General features: G+C 41.5%; 2 protein-coding genes across 2 annotated transcripts; both read left to right on the top strand.

Annotated features, from left to right (window-relative positions):
* Nucleotides 1-2475: 2475 nt before the first annotated feature.
* LOC115771328 lies at nucleotides 2476-4771 on the top strand. The gene is made up of 4 exons (XM_030716993.1): nucleotides 2476-2556; nucleotides 3987-4330; nucleotides 4387-4559; nucleotides 4641-4771. The coding sequence occupies exons 1-4, from the start codon at nucleotides 2476-2478 to the stop codon at nucleotides 4715-4717; spliced, it is 675 nt and encodes a 224-aa protein (XP_030572853.1). The 3' UTR covers nucleotides 4718-4771.
* Nucleotides 4772-11756: 6985 nt separating this feature from the next.
* On the top strand, nucleotides 11757-12975 carry LOC115771327. Its single transcript, XM_030716992.1, has 4 exons — nucleotides 11757-12085; nucleotides 12176-12342; nucleotides 12443-12684; nucleotides 12769-12975. Exons 1-4 carry the CDS (start codon nucleotides 11757-11759, stop codon nucleotides 12940-12942), a joined length of 912 nt encoding a protein of 303 aa, XP_030572852.1. The 3' UTR covers nucleotides 12943-12975.
* The last annotated feature ends 954 nt before the right edge of the window (nucleotides 12976-13929 follow it).

Genomic DNA, 13929 nt, shown 5'->3' with positions numbered 1-13929 from the left:
TTAAAAAGAACTGGTAAAAGCCGGAAAATCCATATTTCACATATCATGAAGCGAAACTACAAAAAATTTGTTTCACGAACCACAAACCGAACCAGCAAACATTTTAGTTGGGCTTGTAGTAATGGGATTTTCATAAAAGGAAAAAAAATTTCATTTATAATAAATGAAATTTAAATATATGGCAACCGTGAATCGAGCTTCGAATGCATTACATAAATAGTAACAATTTATGTAAACAATTCCATATTTGTGCACATTCTCGAGAGATTTGCGATATTTTTGGGAAATTCTTAAGAAATTTAATTAATCGATTGATTGATATACCTTAAAATATAAAAAATTGTTTGATTTCATTATTGATTTTATGATGGATGGCAGTCCATTTGTGAATTTCGATTGTGCCCGCTTAGACCTTAAATATTTTGCACAGTGCTTTCGGCCATCTTTATTTCCGGCTCTGACCAAGAATATGGTCTATGCTGGGCATAGGCATAGGACGAACGTGTCCTTGGGTTTCCATGGGTCTCTGGCACAGACTTAGCCTCGGCCGCAGCCGTGGCCTCCACCTCGCCCTCCACCTCGGCGTCTATGAATGGTAACTGTGGCGGCCCCAGGCACTGGCAGCACGTTAATTATGGCACAAAAATGGCCAAATTGTGCTGGCAAAATACAAAATGCTTAGCGGGAGGCGCTATCTGGCGTCGGAAGGGGGCGTGTCCGGACGCGCACATTGCAGGTTGTGTTGCCAGCAACGACGACCACGGCGACGACGACGACGACGACGAATGAAAAAGAAGAAAAGAAAATGTAAAAACAAATTGAAAACTTTTCCACGATATAAATTTGCATTTATTTTGAGCGCTCTTTGTTGGGTGTCCCTTGGAAATTTGGAACGGACTCGCCTGGACTGTCGGCTCTTGAAGCTCTCAGCTCTTGGGCGCTCTTCAGGTCTCAGCTCTAGTATCGGCAGACACACTGTTAGCATATCAGGCGGCTTGTATATAGCTAAATATATACAAATTGCTTAAATCGAAAAAGTTTTGCTCCTTTTTTATATACGCGCACACAGACACACACACATACACACATACAATGACTATACAAGAATATATATATATATTATATTTTAGCAGCAAATACACCTACGAAGGCAATAACTGAACAGAACCGAGCTGAGCTGTCCCCGTCGAATAAGAAATCCTGTGCCTTGTTAGCGGACCAGCTCCACAAAGTCGTGAATAGCTGCTTCAACCAGATGGAGGACCTGCAGCAGCTGTTGTTGTCACATTGTTGTTGCCGCTGCCACTGTGCGCTACCTTTTTGAATATTTATGAAAAACTGAAACGTTTTAGCGCGCGGCCTGGTGCCCCTTGCAGGGTCTGTTCCCTTTTGTACCCTGCTCATAATGCAGACAGAGAGCTTGCCAACTTCTTTTCAGTCTTATCTTAGGCTATTTCCGGTTTAACTAATCCATATTGTACTCAGGTTAACCTATCCTACTATATCTTTACTTCTTTTCACTGGCCGTATTTTATTTGAGCACAAGATTTTCGATTAAGCTGGCTCTTGGTCTTGAATTTTTTTTTTGCTTTTTCTTCACTGGGATTTGGAATCAAAGCAAATCAAAACTCTTGTATTAATATAAATTTGTTATATTGTATTTATATACATTATATACTTTATATTTATATGTGTTATATTTTATTTAAAATGTTTTTAAAAACTCTATTCAAGGATATGTTTAGAATTCTAATATACTTATATATTATATTCTTTTTTTTAGGATTATTTTCGAATTATTTTATATTAATATATTTATACATATTATATATATTTTTTTTAAGAATTATATTTGATTTTTATTTTTTTATTTTAAGATTTGTGAAGATAATATAATAAAATTATAATTGAGCATTATTTTATCAAATTATATCTACTTAGGAATATTCTTATCATCTATGATAATTAATCATGTGGAGCCAAAAGTCTCTTGGGCAATTTTGGGGATACGTGCGTAACTATTTTTTATTTTAAATAATAATTTATAGGGCATTTGACAAAGAAGATAAAACATTTGCAATTTTGAGCACTTGTCCTTGTGTGTATTTTTTTTATGTTATGTCTGTTGGTTCCTTTCCCACTTGTTAGTTAACTAATTGTACTTTTTTAAGTCCCTTCTGATATTGTTGTTGGTGTTGCGGATGCTTTTGTCGCGTTTCGTGTTAGTGGGAACCGCCCACGCACAAAAATGATTTAAGTGCGCCTTCATTAATTACGTTTTACCGCAGCGTTAGCTGCTGTAGGGAAGGGTGGCAGGCGAGTGGTAGCAGGTGGGCTGTGGGCGGTGTGAGAGTGCCCCTTTGGCAGGTTGCAGCGATTTGCGGAGTATAAGTGGTTGAGTACGCCACCAGCCGTAGCTGCTGAAACTTTAATAGACCGTATTTCAGCATAATTAACACGGCAAGCGTATGAATGATGCATGACAAATCGCTGCGGGTGAATGATGCTGGCAACTCTGGCAGCGCCGCCAGCAGTCGGCAGACACCGACAATCAGAGTAACCACCTCCTCCCCCCTCCAACTGTGGCCGCCCTAATAATTGCGAACGGTTAAATGTAAATTGAGATTAAGTTAGGCAACCCAACCCCTGCCCCACCTTTCGTTCCTGTGCTGCTTGTGCGTCGGAAACCAAAGCATTTTTAATGCACAATTTTGAAGGGTCAACCTTTTTTCCGCCAAATGATATGCGAATAGAGAATTGGGCAATGATAGCTGGACAGTAATAAATGGAGCGTTTGCTGGCCCAAAAAATATTTTAGATCAATTCTGATCTCTAAGAGACACCTTCTCGAAATGTGTCCAGTTTCGGCTCTAGTCTGACTTGATTATTTCTTTGCTTGATTGATAAAAGTTCAGATAAACAAATAAATATAAATGAAAACAAGTGTGTTTTAGACGAAAGTGCCCGACTAATTTATACCCTGTACTCCGCGCCAAGAAGCTGAGTTCATAAAATTATATAAAAAAACATTATTTGAAATTAAGAAATTAAGCGTGACAAAGTCGAGAGTGCTCGGGACATCAATCTAAAGTATACTAATTAACGTATAGTAATTTACAAAATGCAAATAAAATTGTTAAATTGGTCGACGAAACAGATTACGAACGGAAACCGAAACAGCAGCATGACCAAAACTATGCTATAGATTTGCAGCAACGCCTGTGGCTACCCCTGAAAGTAGACCCTGTATTTGGGGACACTTTGCGGCACACCTGAGCTGAGCAGAGCAGAGCAGAGCTGAAGAACCGGTCGCCGATTACCTGACCCAATTAACCAAAAAGCTCATCGCATGGGAATGTTTATGAACGTGCCCATAAACAAATCCCGATCGCAGTCCGAGTATCCAGATCAGAACAAAAACCAGTCGAAGAATTTCTCAACGTTTCGAGTTGGCAAATGCGATATTTCGACCGTATAATGCACGTCATCGATGCTTTACTGTCCGATGTCCGCCGTCTGTAATTATTTTTCTTTGCCAGCTCAATGCGAATGCAAATTAATGCCACATCACCTGTCACTTTGGCAGATGGGGCTTAGAAATTTATGCATTTGTTACGCTGATTTGTTGCAGCCGGCGAGAGTCTACGCGGTTCTGTGATAGCTTCATATAAATATGTTGCAATTGATGCTGAACAGCGCATTTAATACTGATCACAGCGCTGGATTAGACACACACTCCCTCACCCCCAACATCCTACCTTCCCGATCAGCCCAGCATCATGTCCGGGCAGACCAGAAAGCAGCCACTGCTGCTGTTCATCAGCTTTAGCTGCATTGCGGCCACTTTTTGCCAGAGATTGCCAGTGCCCACAGAGCAGCTGCTGGCGCCCAGCCTGCCCTTCGCAGAGAGCTTCGAGATCTTGGACGGCGCTGCTGCTGCTGCTGCTGCTGACGACGCGGACGACGACGATGGCGACAGCACGCAGCGGACGCGGGAACAGCTAAGGCAAGTGCTAGGGCAACAGCTGACCGGCGCTGTGGCACCGTTGACAGCGACGCCATTGGCCGTCCTAAGCCGCCGCCAGCCGGCCATTGTTGCGCCCAGATCGGGCGCAGAGGCTGCACAGCGCTTTGCCGTCTCTGCTGACGAGGAAGAGTCCAGCGAGGAGGACAGCGATGAGACAGAAAACGAATCGGACACCGACACAGACACCGAAACGAACACGGATACGGAAACGGACACTGACGAGGCACAGGAGCCACAGCAGGAATACAATCCGTATCGTGACAATTTTAACGACCGCAACGAGGACGGCAGCTACGTATTTGGGTGAGTCACCGCCAGCAGCCTATGCAACCCACTCGCTAACCCACTCAACCGCACAGCTACGCGCTGCCAAACGGCGTACGCCGCTGGGAGCGTGGCTTCTATTCGGAGCAACAGCAGCATGGTCTGGTGGTCGAAGGCTTCTATGTCCAGCCTCGTAATTACGGTCATACTGTTCAATATGAGCTGCGCTGCTATCGCGCCGATGCACATGGCTATCATCCGCTGGCAGGTATATATATATAGTTGTATATATATGCATATGTATGTCTATATAATTATCCACACACAAAATCCAACTCCTTTCTTTCAGTGGAGTATTTGAGACAGTCGCCTCGTGTGCGTCGTGATGAGTTGCCTAATGTACGCTGCTTGAAATTTAATCGATAACACCAATAACGATAACACAAGATGTCAATCTATGTCTGCCGAGCTTCCAAACTCGATTTTTTTTTGTGCACGTAATAAAATTTAATAAAATGAAACTTGAAGTTTTAATTATTGGGCAAGACTTCATGTATGAAATAATAATGAATTATTATTAAGTAAGTAAGTAATTAGAATATTTCCTTCGGTTGCCATGCGAAACGTGCAGGCATAACTACGATTTTGTTGATAGTAATAATACATTTTATTATAATTATAAGAATCTTTCTCAAATTCTTAAAATAATATCCATAAATATATCATGCATTTGGATATCGAAAAGACGGTATACAAATTAGACGCGATTCTTCTCTGAAGTATCAAATGATATCTCCCTCATTCTCTCGCTCTCTCGTTATCTCGTTCTCTCGCTTTAAATATCCTATATCATATATATACCCTATCTTTAATGAAATGAGAATGTGCTAGCGTGCACAGCTGCCTGATGCCCTTTGAGTCCATCTTGTAAATAGATCCTCCAAATAAAAAACGTGAGCCAAGTGAACCAGTTTTCAATTTAGGGTTTGTTCTGTGTGTGGCTCGCTGTTTATCTGTGTGACAGACCCACGCGCCGAATATGCAAATAGACGACACTGGGATGATGTTACTTGTGGAATAAACAAAACTTGCGGCGATATTTGCCACAAAACTTGGCGCTCGTTTGTTGATTTAGGCAAATTTGTATTTAAGCAACAACAATAACAAGACAGCCACAGCAGAAACAACAAGAACAACAAAATACATATATTGACAATAGAATAGCGGATGTGACAAGAACCACCCATACCTACACCCCACACCCACCGTCCACCCATCCCCTTAACGCTGCAGCAAGCGGCAAAAGACAATTGCTTAGAATTTGGAGCCAAAGTTGTAGTCGACAGCCGATTCTGTTGCGGGAGCCGCCGCACAAAAGGCGCCTCATCAACGCAACCAGCAACAATGACAGCTAACAAACCGTTAAGTGCCGCAACAAATCGCCAAAAATTGAAAACTGTGGGAATACGTATACACACGACGCCAGACGCCAGACGCCGGCCACAAAGCCGCCGAACAGCTACCAGCCCCACACAGACCCAAACAAAGCAACAGCGACGCACCCACACGAAGAGATAGAAATCTCGGTCTCCCAAAACAAAACAAAACAAAACAAAAAACCAAAAACAAAAAAGGCAACCCAAAAATAAACTAAAAAAAAACCAAAATAAAATTAAACAACGTTATACAGTCACCAAAAAGACAATAAAAACGAGTAAACAGTGTTCTAAAATGCCATTCGAATTTAACTGAAAACGTGGCTAGAAACAGAACGCCGAGCACAAGGAAGTAACATCTTGGACCAGGGATGGGTGGAATCTCAAAACGTATCGTAAGTCTACAAATTACAGCTAAGTAATAATAATAATAATACTAATACTAATACTAATACGAATAATAATAATAATAATAATAATAATAATAATAATAATAATAATAATAATAATAATAATAATAATAATAATAATAATAATAATAATAATAATAATAATAATAATAATAATAATAATAATAATAATAATAGCAACACCTATAATAATAATAATAGTTTATAGGCTTGCAACTTTATAAGTAATATAAACAAACAGCTTGATATTTTAAAGGAACACAAATATTTAAAAACCGAAATTCGGAGAGTATTCGAAGAAGTGAGAACATAAAAAATACAAATTAAAAATATAATAATCAAATTAAATAGAATTGGACTTAAAGTTAGACTAATCTATAATCTAAGTCTAACTCTAAGTCTACTTCTAAATCAAATTTAATTCGATTTTTATCTTAAGATAATTATGTCTATCAACTTTATTTCTTGACCGTCAGCTGGATGCTGTTTTATTTTATTTTGCGCTGGAATCTATAATCTAAGTCTAACTCCTCCATGTCTACTTCTGGCATAATCAAATTTAAGAACTTAAATCTCTCCTCCTTAAGGCTGAGCTCTTGGGTCATTTCATAGCTAGCATCGATAAAGAAGTTATAATTCAATTCTAGCTGAGTAAAACTTATTTGTTTGAGTACTGCAGCCGAGAATAACACGCAGGCCTGAGCTTAAGTCAAGTGACGCTGAATTGCCGTAGTATGAAAAAAGCCTGAAATCCTAGAGGAAGGACATACAAAAATTTGCAGGACATTGTAAAACGCAGGAAGAGAGCAGGCAAAAAATGATTGAGGTACAAATAGTTAACGGACAATACCAGATTTCCACCTGCATCTGGAGGTAGCCGATAATGTGTTCTGCACAACTTGATAATACCCTCGTTTTAATCCATTTCGATGGATACAGACTGCACATATATATTGGTGGCAAATAGTTGCTGCATACTGAAAGGTACAAAGCAGCTAAGCGATGCGCCGTATTGGTGTTCAAAGCTAGCGGCTCCTTGGCCAAGCAACCCCCTCTCTCAGTCTCTCGCCGCCATACTCTTGGCTGCTGTCTTGGCCTTGAGGCGATTGTCAACTGACGTGTCCACGTCTATGTCCATGTCCGTGTCATCCTGCAGTCCACATCGCGTAAGAAGTAAAACTAAACATGCGAAACATATATATCAGAATGTATATCAAATGTTCTCGTCGTCGTCCTTGTTGTTGTTGTGTTGTTGTGTTGTTGATGGCGGCAAGTTTTGGCTAAAAAGTGTTTGACTGATGCACAAATTTTTGCGCAAACAGCTAAATAACTCAAGATGCCGCCAACTAAGCTGTGAAAATCATGCAGTAATCAAGTTGAAGCCAGAAACTTGCAACAAACTTTCACGCAAACAGACAGACAGACAAACGGGCAGACAGACAGAGACGTGCAGAGTAATAGCAAGTGATGCACATACAAACGCGTTTTGGCCTATAATTGAGCAATTTACACCAAAACATGCCACAGGATATGGAGGAGAAGGAGGCAGTCGCAGCAGTAGCAGCATCAGATGCGACTCTTTAGTTGGTTAGTCCGGGCTGCTGACCCGATCCGACACTCGACTGGGAACTTTTGACTTTGTTGTGAAACTGGGCCATCATCAAACAGTGCGTCGACATGGCTGGAATGTGATAAAAATGCTGAGATTATGTAACCGAAATACTTTCAAATCGAAATCGACCAATATAAATTCATGGCTCAGACACTTGCACATACCACACTGGGGCCGGGCCATCGACTGCCACGTCTGGGATTGGGGTTGAGTTTTAGGTTTGGGTTTGAAACAGGGGCCTCTGCTACTTGGCAGTTGGAAACGCTGCACGGAAATGCTGGCAAATGAAATATTGTGTAAAATGCCAGCGCACAAACAAGCTGAGTTGCCATTTCGGTTTGCCATTGTCCCCACTGGAGCGACCCGGGAAAAAACAAGAGCGTGAGAGAGGAAAGGGGAGAGAGGAAGCTATATTGGGTGTCCCGGGTGCTAGGCAGCTAGGCAGCTGTCCTGGCTACGGATCTGTTCTGGCCACGGCCGCACACAAAACTTGAAACAATATTTTATGCTTATATGGGTAAAAATATTTATTAGTTTGTTGTTTTGCGTGTAAGTGTAAGTATGTGTGTGCGTGTGTGCCAGTGTGTGTGTATTTGTGTGCGCTCTCATGTCGACAGCGGATTTGCAGCTGCAGTCAGCGGCCGCAGCGCCATTTGAATTCATTTTTTATGGCGCTGCATTTACAGCCGCGCGAATTCCACTTGGGAATTGTTGTTGCCCCATCCTCTTCTGACCAAGTGTGTGCTCAGTGGCGCATTAAAAGGCCCCCCATCTTGGCGACCTAACGGTGTCTGAGCACCGGGACAGAGAGCAACTGCCAGCTACGATCTGTCAAAATTCAGCCGAATAAAACGTTTAAATTTATTAATAGCGCTTTCAGCTTGACGTGCGGAACTTAATCCTCCTAAGTGTATGTCTGACTGGCTGGGTTACCTGCTAATTGCACTCGCTTAATGACCAGATTACAACCGGTTGCCAAGAGAACTGTAACACTTGACACCTACGCAAAACAAAATACTAAAACAGAGTCAGAGTCAGAGCCAGAGTCAGAGCCAGGGCCAAGGCTAGGGGGAGAGAGAGGGAGAGGGAGAGAGCAAGGAGTGCCTGCCTTGCGCTTTAATCAGGTGAAATTCTCAGCTGAAATGTTCAAGGAACACGCTTTTAGCTGCAGTCAATATATCAAAAGTTCTTATGCACTAATTGTTGTCATTAATTATTTATGAGGAAAAATCCATTAAGGACAAGCAATTTATTTTCTATGGAAAAACACTTCACGTAGCAATCGCTAAACAATTACAGATTCATGCACCTTATATCTCAAAAGGAGTTCATTAATTAAGTATTAGCTCATCCATCAATCAATCAATCAATCAATCAATCGATTTAATAAATTACGCACTGTGACACCAACTTAAAAAAGTAAAATTATTTGATTTTTTTGTATGGTTATAAATTTCATCTTATGATTAAGTATTTCTTTGAAAATTGAAATTGCGCAAATTCGAGATTAGCTGAAAACTTTGAAGAATAGCAGTCGAAAGCTACTGACTATGCGATACCCTGTTTAAGCTATCCATAGTTAGTTATACATTTTCTCATACAAACACATCCACTGAGCTTTACCTTTTGACTCTTCTCTGAAACCATCTTCAATCCATTTAACCCACATTTTTTACCAAAAAGTTTGGCATTTGTTATCCACAGTAAATTCTTCAGCTCATATTTGAGTTCATCTTTCGTTCTTAGCTTCTTTTTGGTCTGGCTTTAATTCTTGGCCTTCTTTTAGATAAATACCATTTTAATTTTTTCATTTTAGTATTTAATTTATTTTACCTTTTTTAAAAATTATTTGCTTCTCAATTTAATAGCAGCAGTTTCTCAACCAAAAGTTATATTCCTTTCGTAATATTTTCAAAATCTATTCATTGTACTGCATGCATACACACCCCTTTTGCCCCTGGGAATAGGGTATTATAATATATAAAATGTGCACAGATAGAAATGTACACAGGCTGTAAAAACTCATTGCATCCAAAAACCGATTTATGAATCAATTATTTGAGTTATTAATTATTATGTACGCAAAAACATTAAATGAAATGTTTAATAAAATTTGCGGTCGATTAACATTGTGCACTGCGAGAGCAGAATAAATGATTAAGTCGATTATACAGACATGGATATGTTTTGATAGATTGATATATATATTATGGATGTGAAGTATGTAAGTGAAGTGAACATTGCCTGCAAACTGATTCAAGCGTGTCATATAGCAAGTCGAGTAGATTTCATTAAATTGTGTGGTAAAAAAATAACATGTAAGTGCACTAGACGGCAGTGTACGACAAAGGGATGCCTTGTTCTCAGCGCTGTGCTGAAAAATAAAATATATGTATATGAAAATATATTTAAAGATATATATTAAAATAAATTATTGTTTATTCATAAAATATTACAAATAGTCCTCTGTTGCCAACATCCACAAAAACGATTTTAAAAATGTTAACCAAATGTGTGTTTATATCAAAAACTTAAAGATATGCTTGATTTTCTTTTCTGAAGAGTGGAAAGGTGCCCAAAAAAGTGAAATATTCAGAATCTGCGTAGCACCAAATCTATATTAATCGATAGTATGAGAATAGATTTATTAAAAAAAAATACTGTAATATATACAATAAAAACTTTCTTTGGCGGACTCCGCTCCATAGGAGTGCCCACTTAAAAGAGATGGAATAGGTCACGATGAGACCCAAGAGAGAAGAACTATCCATCAGCGAGGTTTCTACTGTATATCAAAGTTTAAGATTTTGGCCAAGCTCAAACCGATCATACAGACAGACGGATGAACATGACTATAACAACTCGACGCATCGTCCTGATCAAGATGTTTCGTTTTGCCTGTTGCATAGATTTGCACAAAATTGTAATAACCCTTAGAACCAGTCAGAGCAGGGTATAGAAAGACAACCATAAATATTATTATTTATTATTATTACTGTTATTATTGCTGCCCGCTGACAGACAGTGGAAATGGGCCAAATTTCAATTGCTGGCAGACGCCTTTTTGTTCCAGTCATCGATTAAATATAATGCACATCGTTGATGACTCTGCGGAGTGCTCTGACTGTCAGGCATTTATCATCCACCAGCCATCAGACATCAGCCATCAGCCAGCAGCCAGCAGCTGGGCAACCATTGTCGCCATTGTCAAGGACACACACAAGTGTTCGACAATATCGGGAGGGAAGGAACCACTGAAAATCGGATGGAAAAAAAAGAAGAAGACACGCAAAAGGAACAAATGGACGCGCACATTTTCCAAATTTCAATGCCCACGAAATTCGGCGACGCACTTTTAGCATGGAGAGCGGCAGCTGTCGATGGGAACAGTTGGGCCGTTGGAAGGTAGGATGACGTGGCCCGCTGATCTGGTCAATGAACCGTGGCTCCGAGTTGGGCCATAACTGTGGCAATGCTTGCTTCTGTGCTTCTGTAGCCGACATACACAACAGCCGCGGGCGACACAACAAAACAAATACACAGGCCAACAAGATTCAGGTCCAACTCAAAATCGAAATCAAAATACCCAGCAAAGAGCTCGACTCCAGACACAAACAAATAAAGAAGAAAAAAATCATAAATGCTGTCAAAATCACAAAGCCGTCAAAACGCTTAGTGCAGAGCTCCAAATCCCGAACAGGCTGCAGGATGCGCAGGGTGCTGCTGTTCGGGGCACAGTTGCGTATGGGACAGTGGGTGATGGGGATTTGTTTGGGATTGAGGTTTTTGGGGCTGAAGAATGCCAAATCATTGGCACTGACGTGTGGGTTTATTTTTTTATTTTGTGTGCTTTCTTTGACTTCTTTGACTCCGTTGACTTTCGCAGCATATTTTTCATCTTCAGTGGCAAAAGGCTTCGCTCTGCCGAATCATATAAAAGGCTGCCAGCCGTCTGGCCAAGGAATCAATTATTGAACCCCAAGCCAGGCATCAAGTTCGAATCGAGTATGTTGCGTGCCCCCATATCAAAATCTGGCCTGCAGCTGCAATTGCTCTTGCTGCTCGCAGTCAGCTTGTGCGCCGTTCAAGCGCGCTGGACACTGCGCCCCAGGCGCACCACCAGCACCACCACAACAAGTACCACTGCCATGCCGGCGCAAAGTGACCGGCATCAACATGTGCATCACTGGCCACCATTAGTGGCACCACAGGCGCCACAATCACAACCAAAACCGCCTGGCCTGCAGCTGCTGCCCACGCTCACAGCCAACAAGGTCAACACCCGACTTATTGATAGCTTCGATCAACGCTCGCCCGATGGACAACACGAGTACAGGTGATGGCAATTAACCAGCTGTTGCAGTTTGGGCTCTTTGGTTTCTCTTTAATTACCATGCTTCGCTTCCTCCCTCGTGCCACTCTGCAGATACCAGCTGAGCAATGGAGATACGCGCTATGAGCGCAGCTACTGGCTGCCCGTGGGCAAGAGCTTTGTGCTGGCGCGTCGTGGTTACTATTCGGTGCCATTGCCCAATGGCCAGTATTCGACCGTATTCTACAGGGCCGATCACCAGGGCTACCATGTGGACACGCGTAAGTAGTGTTTGGCGTACCAATCTCTAGCTGGGATTGGAGCCTCCAATTGAGGGCTTCAGTGTGCAACCGAGCGTAAAATTTTATGCCCAAAACGCAGACACATTATCCGGCGAGCAGCCGCTGCTGCCCCGCACCCTCGATGTGCCACATGATGTGGCAGCCATGAAGTCAACGCCAACAGCTAAGCGAAATTCAATAAGCGTGCCAGAGCGTAACGACGAAGAGTTGGCCCAGCATCCAGATGCCCTGGCCGTGGGCATCAACACTTCCCGCACGAGCACCAGAAGCGGGAGCACAGCCAAAGGTCAAACTGAAGCTGATGTCCGCCTGGAAGCAAATGTAAGTGGCCATGGATGGCTCTGCCACAGCCACTGTCGTTCCCTCTGACTGCGAAATACAAAAAAAAAAATGTTACAATTGCAGAACCAGACCCAGTCCCAGACCCAGCACCAGAACCAAACCAAGCCATCAACTGTGGCCACAGTTGACGACATTTTTGCAGCTAAAGTTGGCACAGCACCAGCTGATGATGATGATGATGTTGTTGTTGATGATGATGACGATGAGGTGGCAGCCAGTAACATCAACGTAAACTGAAAGCTAGCTGAATACGAGGGCGTGAATGTGAACGCGGATAAGTTTGGGCTTGGGCATGGGAACTTTGTCGCAAGCGTGGTCGGTAAAGTGACATCAAATAGCTGCACGTGTGGTTGGATCTGCTCCACTGGCAAGAGCCATGGGGCTTTTCGCTTTGCTCTGCTCAACTGCCAGGCTTCAGTTGCTCCAAATCAAATTGAAGCAATTGCCGCAGCGAGAGACATCATTGAATACTGCCCCCGAAGAGCTCGAAATTGAGTACAGCTGAGTTGGCCCTGTCGAAAATCATTTTTGGCTGTTGGCTGTTGGCTGTTCCGTAACACAATTTGCCACCAAGACGACAACAGACCGATAGATCGAAAAAGTGAATATATATAGGCCACAGGACCATGAGACCGAGTCACCAAAAACCCAGTCACCGATACACATCATCAATTGCTCACATTACGCCCGCATCAACATTGGCTTCAACAGGCTTCAAATTCAATTTAAGCAAACAATATACAATAAAAATTATTTCAAATATATTTCCATAAAAACACGCCTACATTTTGCCGTTTCACATTCAATTTTGTATTTTGTATTTTTATTGCAATTTTTCAATTCAATTAATCAAAGTCCACAAATTGCTTTTGCCAGTCGAAAAGGGCAGGCAAAGCCCTTCCTCACAGAAAATTGTCAGCTCTAACGTTAATTTTCATGGCCTGCAAATTTCTGATAGGCCATAACTAATGGTAAGATTTTCTATTATAATCTTTTATATTCTCTGGTAGGCAAATCGCTTTAAATAGATACATATGTGGAATTTTCCAACATAGGCTGTTATCGAAATCCTTGAACGTGTTGTGTAAGGAAAGTACATGCAAATTTGACTAGGTGGCAACGCTGGTCATCAATCTCCATATCTGCAACATAGATTTAGAAAAGGACAATCAACCTGAATTTTTTTAAATATGAAAAAAGTTGAGTAGAATTGTGTTCCTTGTT

This window comes from Drosophila novamexicana, unplaced genomic scaffold, assembly GCF_003285875.2.
Source record: "Drosophila novamexicana strain 15010-1031.04,08,12 unplaced genomic scaffold, DnovRS2.1 tig00000068-arrow-arrow-pilon, whole genome shotgun sequence".
In the NCBI taxonomy this organism is placed as follows: domain Eukaryota; kingdom Metazoa; phylum Arthropoda; class Insecta; order Diptera; family Drosophilidae; genus Drosophila; species Drosophila novamexicana.
The sequence above is the reverse complement of the archived record's forward strand: the minus strand, read 5'-3'. Positions and strand labels throughout refer to the sequence as shown.